Genomic DNA, 8,171 nt, shown 5'->3' with positions numbered 1-8,171 from the left:
GCACCCACCGACGCCATTACAGTACAGCGGCTCTTATATCGCAACTAATTGCGGCATTAGCATTCTGTTACGCAACTTAACAGGGAAGCAGAAGAATGCTATCACCAATGTCCAAGTAACGAAGAAATGTCTATATTTTAAGCAGAAACGAGTCAAAGTGTCTCGTAGTAAAAATGAAACTGAGTGTAAAGCGCCAAATTACACTAAGTTCTAATTTACTTCTCTGATTTTTTGCGGCTTAGTCACAAGCGCATTGTGTGTGGAGCACAGGAGTGAGGGCATCATGCGGCCAACATTAAAAAAACACCCCAAAATATTTCAGGACGTCATTATCGGAAACCCTCTTGCAAGACTACTCGGCGTGATTCTACGGAGAGATGTTAGAATCGTTCTCACAGACGCCAAAGTACATATTTAATGCATTGGGTCCCATTGTAAAACGCCTTACTAAAGGAACAGCACAAGTTGAAGATGATGGTTTAAGACTGATGCAGGTACTGGTTATGAGGCAGATATTGAAGCGCCCTCCGAAACAAAAACTTTCCCTTACCGAACAAAACCAAATAAACGCGTTCACGGGAACAGTTAGTGAGGCCACCCCCATACCACCTATTATTACGGTTGACGAAAGGGTCCTAAAATTCGGTCTGATAACACGTTTGAATACATCAAGAAAGCCACTATCCTAGCGCAAAGTAACAAAAATAGGGACAGGCAATCCTATCCAAGATAGGCAACACCCCACTATCGTTGAGAGGTATCATGGATCCAGCGACTACTACGCATACAAACCCTTCCCAACCAACATCATTGGATCCCAACCTACGAAGGACTATTGAGAAGCCCGGACCAAATTTCTTCGATTAAATTACCGAAACCATTCAAGCACAGTATACACCGGTGCCGTAATGTGAGAAAACTGATGCAACAATTGTCGCAACGTACTACCCTGGCAATCTTCGTGACTGAATGTTCGGGAAACTGTGCGATGTGAGGGAATGGGCGCGTGCTTCTATACGGCTGAAAGTTAATTACGAGGGCTAGTCGTAGCGCGACTGTACAAGTATTGCGACAAAATTGCACCGTGGCGTCAGCCTGTTATATGCAGCTAAAGGAACTCAAGACGATAGGTGATCGCGCAATACGTTTAGTTAAATTTTGTACATGGGGAATCTCCGAGTGGGCAAATATTATGAAAAGAGTTTCTTTAGTCGCGTAATCAAAACTTGCTTACATGTTACGGAATGTATTACGCACCGGATAGAAAAAGTCTAATCGAGAACCGAAGCACCCAGTGAAATAAGATTTTTATAATATACCTATTTATGTATTTACCTATTTCTTTTAGTACGCGTGTTCCCATTCGTTTTCTAGCGTGACTTTTCACAATTTGTAACAGGCTGCAACAGATTATACGCTCCAAATCACCGTACTAACCTATTACTGCATTTGATGAGGGGATCAGAAAAAGGAGTAATAACTTTTTAATTGCTGAATAGTATTCATCAGCGTTCGAAGTGTATACCCATCCTTCCTGTTGCGGTAATGATACATTTCGCATTTTTCGCAAACTGTAGTAAACCAACAGAAAGTTACAGTGCGCAAGCCAAATCCTGGATTTCCAGAAACAAAACTGTTTGGTGCGCCCGTCTTTTTCGCCCAGATCCTTTGAGATCAACTACAAGCCATAGCGAACAAAACATTTCCAGTGGTGGGCCCATCTATGAAAGCCTTCTCAGCGTTACAATATCTCAGAACACTGGCTGCGAAATGGGGGAATTTTTCCGGTATGAATGGTGTGTTCGTCTCGACGATCTGAACCACTCCCGCAGATTACGGAGTCTAATCAAGAATATTACGCCAATTTTAGCATTGGGATGGTATGCAACGATTCGTTTAGGAACCATCCCCCTCATCCGATACAAACAGTACAACAAAAATTAATTTTTAGCTGGTTGAATATGTCTTACAATGCTGCAATACTGCTGATGGACCTGTTAAGTTATGCAGATTGACTGGCATCAAGCACATGTGAAAATTTAGTATGAAAACTTACGTTACTTAGTTTTGCCAAAGAGAGGCTTTTGTTAAATATTGAGCTTATGCATGGTCCTTGGAAACCTAAAAAAAAAAACTGCACATCACAAGCGAAACCGCAATGAATGTGCGAAACACAAATTATTCGTGCGGTTTTGTTATCATTTGCCACGAGCTACGTTATACGAACCAATGAACGTTTCACATTGTGGAAATTGTATTGCTGGTCGTTAGCTCTATAACAATGATGATCGGTGAATTTATACTATCGGGCGTTAAGATAGTGATAGCCACATTCTATATTATATGTGTAGGACCTCTGCGTTCTACAGCTGTGGCGCGATGGTCAGAACGCGGAGCGACATGTCTTGACAGGTTGAGGCTTTATGGAAACGGGAATAAAAAGCGGGCGCGAGCCGGCTCAGCCACGAGAGCATGCGACAGCTCATGAGGACCATAATGAAAATGATGATGATCGACTTCGTCTGTTCCCGGTGAGGAAAAGGAAGCCCCAACAATGGGCAAAGTCAAGTGAAAGGGCATTTGAAATTGTAAATCATGGACCATATATTTCGACCCTGTCTCTGCATTTGTGAACACGCAAAACGCTGCTTCTGAGCAGATGATTCATTGTGGCGGTGTAAACAGCAGAAAACACGTGTAATTTTCATTCCCTGTTTGTAACTTGTAGGAGCCTACGCTGCTAATCTACGCTTAGAGAAGTGGGTGTCTTTACGTGCAAGTGTCGAAGCAGGCCAGCGGCGTATCTTGTGGATCGCGCACGCCAGGAAGGCCTCGCGCGATTATCCCTGCGTACAAATATGCGCGGTGGTATATAAAATTCTTTACAATAGGCGTGCATGCCTGCACGGCAGATTTTTTTTATTATGCAGAGACCGCTGCTGACGACTGGCTGCACCGGATCCCACCCCCACGGAGCACGAGCCATGGACGAGAACCTCGCGCGCTCGGTCCTTATGCAAGGACCTCCGGGTCTTGGGAGTTCAATGCACCGGTCTGCCGCCGCACAGCCTTAGCCTTGGGAGCTGAAGCATTTACATCACAGTCTCGTCCGCTTTTATAAATAGCGCCATCCTTTGAAGAGTGCCCCCGCCTAGTTCCGCTTGCGCGGGGTTCGAAAAACCTGTTCCCTAGCAATTTCCGTCGTTCAGCGTTGAGCGAAAACCAGAGATTGTCCTACAAACAACATAGGGGGTGTGTAGACCCCCTAGTTTTTCTTGACAACCCCCCCCCCCCTTGAATCTACAAGTATTGCTCATGTCAGTTCTTGTATTAAACGTCTGGGCAGTTTGGTCAGGCCCCAATAAAGGGAGTGAAACACCACGTTACCATCCAAAGCGAGACAGAAAGAGAATATACGCGCCTGTCTGCTTATTTTTAAGGAGCTTTACTTCCAACCAGGGACCAAATTTCTCTGAAGATATGATGCCTCATCTGAAGCTTTAGCTGTAGTTGACGTCAGGTGGAAAGAAAAAGGAAGAGATGTAGTTCGAGGCCCAAAACTATAAATGGAGAACGTGTTTAAATGCACACAACGCTAATTAATATTGGAAACAAGTGATACAACCTCAAGCATATTTTATAAAGAAATTAAATTTTAAAAAAGCATACTTCACCGCGGTGAGCATGCGGAGCGACACGTCTTGATAGGATGAAGCTTTAATGGAAACGGCTATAAAAAGCGGGCGCAAGCCGGCTCAGCCACGACAGCATGCGACATCTCATGAGGAGCGTAATGAAAATGATGATGATCGACGTCGGCTGCTGCCGGTGAGGAAAAGGAAGTCCCAACAATGGGCAAAGTGAAGTCAAATGGCATTTTAAAATTAATTTTAGTTGATTGATTATCTCTTACAATGCTGAAATACTGGTGATGGACCTGCTAAGTTATGCAGATTGACTGGCATCAAGCACATGTGGAAATTTAGAATGAAAACTTACTTAACTTGTTTTGCCGAAGAGAGACGTCCAAGATTTAACTAGCGGACACAAAAGAAGCATTTTAGGTAGTTTACCTACCCTCCCGCCTCTCCTGCCCACCCCCTCCCCCCTACGCTTTTGAGACACCCCCGCCCTTGATTTCATTCCTGGAGAAACACCTGGCGATAACAGTCACGGGCGGCAAATACGTCCACGCTTATGCGCGCTGTCGAAACGCTATTTGGCTGTCGACGGCGAAAAAAAGGAATGACGCCCGCCGACGACGTTCATTATGCGGCGGACGAAAGCACTATGGGACCGGGGCTTAGACATTGCCTGGGAAGCAAAGTAGCAACGCAGCTCCATTCAATGCGTGTACCAACTGGCCACGATTGGGTGGTCACGGAGTCGGCGTGGAAACGCTGGAAACAAAACATGGCGGCAGATCTGCTTCCATAGCTCGGAGAAAATGAAAGAGGGAGGGCTGCCTGGCGCTACTTAATATAGGCGGCGGGCGAGGGCAGTGTATCGATGGGTTTTAGTGGGAACCCCTGTGGAAGGCGCCTGTTGTCACACGTGGTTCCTGACGAGAGCAGCATCGACCACCTCCGAGGGTAATCAGCGCCGGTTGTAAACGCGCGGCGATAATACTCAGGAAGGACCACCCGGTCTTCGAATGCCGTCCCTGGCGCCGGTCTTGAATCATGAAGTATCAATTGTTGTGAGCGGCAAATAAACCGCGGCGTTTTTGAACAACTGCTTCAGCGTAAGCTCCTTGCTGGTAGCAGCAAGCCGAACTGTGTCAAACTTTAATCAAACGGGCAGCACTCAATACTTAACGCAAAGTTCTGATTTACGTTGACTTCCACAGTCGTAGCAGGTTGTAATAACGGATGCGTACAGAATTTCTGCCTGCCTCAAAAAATGCCAGTGTTATAAGGAACAATTATTTCACTAGGAAGCCAACAAAAACAACACTATTCATCCGTAGAGAACGTTTCCAGGCTTGGCACTGGTCTGTCTATCTGAAAACACTCTTCATACGTATTAAAATGTCATGATTTATCTCTCAGGGAAGCTGCTAATAAAGTATCACAAAACGATTTATCGTATAGGCACTAGAATGACATATTTTGTGAAACTGAGATGCAACAAACCATCATTAGCATTCTCCGTACCTGCCCTCTTATACCTACTTCAACTTTTTCTTGATTACTGCCACTGAGAGGCATTCTACAAAATAAAATTTAAGCCCGAAAAGTGAAGTATACATACAAAGTCGTATATATGAAGGAGCCCTAACAAAGGAGCCCGAAAGATAGCAGCTGCATTGTTCTTTTTATAGCAGCAAGAAAGAAATATGGGATATATGTAAACTTGACAGTCTCAGGTATTAGTGAATCTACCTGTGCAAATATTTATTTTTCCAGCGCAAGTAACCATTGTTTGACATCCAAGTGACTGCTCATAGACAACGTAAAGCTGAAACACAAAAGGAGTCCAAAATATCTCAGAATATGTATGGGCAGGTTCGCGTTTTCTGAAACGTGTGCCCGCATACTTAAAATATCGATTCCATAAAAATGCTTTTACATCCTCCCTTTATCAAGCTCCCATGTGCAGAGTAGCAAAACTGACATATCCGCGATCTGAAAGAGAACATTGGCCGTAATGTCTTTTGCTCTATGCGAGGAAAAAGGCTGTTAAAATAAGTACGTGGGCAATTTATTTAGGTCATGGGCTGGAAAAAAGTGTAAAGTACCGCTGAAAGTTGCAGGCTCTTTTTTTTAGAATTGGCAACAAGGTGTTCACATCTGGAGTACGTAGCTTGCAGGATTTGGAGAGCCCCTTACACTTCACATCGAAACAGCTCAGTGTGCACTGTGTTTAGGTTTTAAGCAGCAACCTAGGTATCTGCTGAAGCATGATCTTCTTTGTTCACGCCATTTGCTATGTAATACCCTGGCTCTCTTTCTGCGTGAAAACGCCTCGGGTTATTCCAGTTCCTGATTACTACCACATACCTGTTGATGGATTCAAGGTAAGGCTAAGCGAGAATGCTTCACAAAATATGAAATGTCCGTGCCCGTAAAAGAATGCGCTTGTTGTACACCTAGCCTCTGGTGATATGGAGCGCGGATTCCTTAAAACATGATGGCATTGAAAGCATAAATCTCGCACCCCGGTGGATACGCCTTCTACGTTATTATTTTCGTTTGTGCATTGCGACTTTAACGCAAGCGTTATCGTGAAATGTAAAAGTATAGCGGTGGGCCATGGTGCCGCTGCACGGAGGAAAGCTTTAACTACCGCCGGACTCTAGGCTCATCAAACCAAAACCTTCAATCCCGCATTGAAGATTACAAAACTCATCCGAGAACCCTTCCTTTACAGGAGCAAAAAACCGGAGAAGGTAGCACACACGCGTAAGCTACAATAAAGGGGGGAAGTGCACAAAAAACAGTTCTACCACCATGCAAATTGTCTCGTAAATAAACGGCTACGTTACGATACAGTGCCTATTGTTAGAAAACGTACGGTTACTAAGCGTTCCTAGGTATTTCTGTTAATTGAAGTTGATGCGAGTGGTGTATGTAAACTAATATTTCGGCAAGAAAAGTTCACCAACAGAAATCGGCCACACCCAACTTTGGCGTGGTCACATAGCCACCGTGACGATCCCCATTTTCCACTTCAGAAATGAAAGCAATGCTTGCGTATGATCATGTATATTTACCCGCTCTTGCGGGTAAATATACTTGCGGGTAAACTATCTCGCACTTGCGGCTAAACCATCAAGGCCGCAAACAAGCTGTACATTTGGCAGGTTACGCTTACCGTGTGTGTATAGATGAGTAAAGAGACTGGGTCACCATGATATATGTGGCGCCCAACCTCGAAATACCCCAAATAAGTCTCGTTCCCGTCCTGCGTAGCCGTATTCAAAGGTAAATGCGGCAGTATTTCATTTCTACAATTTACAGCAGAGCTGTGGTACTAGGAAAGTCACTATCCTAAAAAACCCAAGTACAACTTTGCGTTTCCTAAGGGCCCTAAAAATAAAAGCAATAACTTCCAATCTAACTTAAGGGATGCTTTGCTCCCGCGCTCTGCAGGGATGCTCCGACTTCTACAGTGATTCTTCCTTTTTCTCCTTGAGACGACATTATTCACGATCTGCTACAGTCTTACGATTTCGATTGTCTTCGATGTGGTACCTACATATTGCGCCACTGCATGTGGCTGCAAACATGTATTGCGAGTGTCGGCAATGATGGTGTAAACATGACGTGACGTGATGTGCCTTATGGTGCTACCTTCATATGTGGTGTAGTGGCATCGACGGCACACTTGAATAGTGCGATGTTGAGGAGCTTGCTCAGAAACGCGGCGTGTAGAGCGCTTTAAGTACAAGCATTCCAGGAACCTCTTTACTGTATCAAAACACACTGTTGTACAGTTTGGTGCATAATTGCTATAAAATTACAGCGCGACTGAGACAACGACAAGAGGAAGAAGCATTGTTCAGGTCACAAGCGTGAAACCGCCAAAGTAATCTTGGAGAATGTTGGTCGGCACTACAAGAGTCTCGCATTTACGCACGAGTTTCCTAGCCATGACACCATGCAGTTCTTAGACAATAATGTTGGGTTTTTATCTGAAGATAATATTTGATTTATTGCCCCAATGCTCCAAACAGCTCCCCCAATATGCATCTGCACGATAAAAAACGGTAGAAAGGGCCATGGCGTCTGCGGTTTTCGAATCCGCACTGAGAAAGTCGCGCGTACTTGCTGTTCCGGAGAGCTCTGACACACAGCTTAATATACTCCTGTCTATTGGTTACTCTACCTCTGCCTTCGTGGGTGTTGATGACGCCCAGCTGCGAAAACCCGAAGGCCAAGTTCATCAAAACCAGCTGGAACAGCTTAAGGTGAACCCAGTTGTTTTGTCTTATAAACATCTGGTGACGCAAGAGCTTTAACAGGTGGAAGAAAGGTACCGAGTTCCAGTTCTGTTTCCCGCTCCACAATACCCTGGTCGCCTGTGCCGGAAAATTTCTGGAAAGCCAAAAAGAAACAAGCGCGAAAAGAAGCACACCGACCGTTTTTCGCCCTGTGACGTCGGAGTAGTAAATAAAATGGCCCTTTCAGGCGGGGACGCCTATATACGTCAGACGGGCAGATGCGTGA

At 44.8% G+C, this 8,171-nt stretch overlaps 1 protein-coding gene across 1 annotated transcript in view; it reads left to right on the top strand.

Annotated features, from left to right (window-relative positions):
• Positions 1 to 5,795: 5,795 nt before the first annotated feature.
• Positions 5,796 to 8,171, top strand: part of LOC144172979 (uncharacterized) — a 42,070-nt gene continuing 39,694 nt past the window's right edge. The window contains exon 1 of the mRNA XM_077701566.1: positions 5,796 to 6,019. Within this exon, the coding sequence (XP_077557692.1) occupies positions 5,903 to 6,019 (117 nt within the window). The 5' untranslated portion in view covers positions 5,796 to 5,902. The remainder of the gene's footprint in view (positions 6,020 to 8,171) is intronic.

The sequence above is a fragment of the Haemaphysalis longicornis genome, unplaced genomic scaffold (assembly GCF_048455015.1).
Source record: "Haemaphysalis longicornis isolate Haplotype H1 unplaced genomic scaffold, Haemaphysalis longicornis Haplotype H1 scaffold_28, whole genome shotgun sequence".
In the NCBI taxonomy this organism is placed as follows: Eukaryota; Metazoa; Arthropoda; class Arachnida; order Ixodida; family Ixodidae; genus Haemaphysalis; species Haemaphysalis longicornis.
The sequence above is the reverse complement of the archived record's forward strand: the minus strand, read 5'-3'. Positions and strand labels throughout refer to the sequence as shown.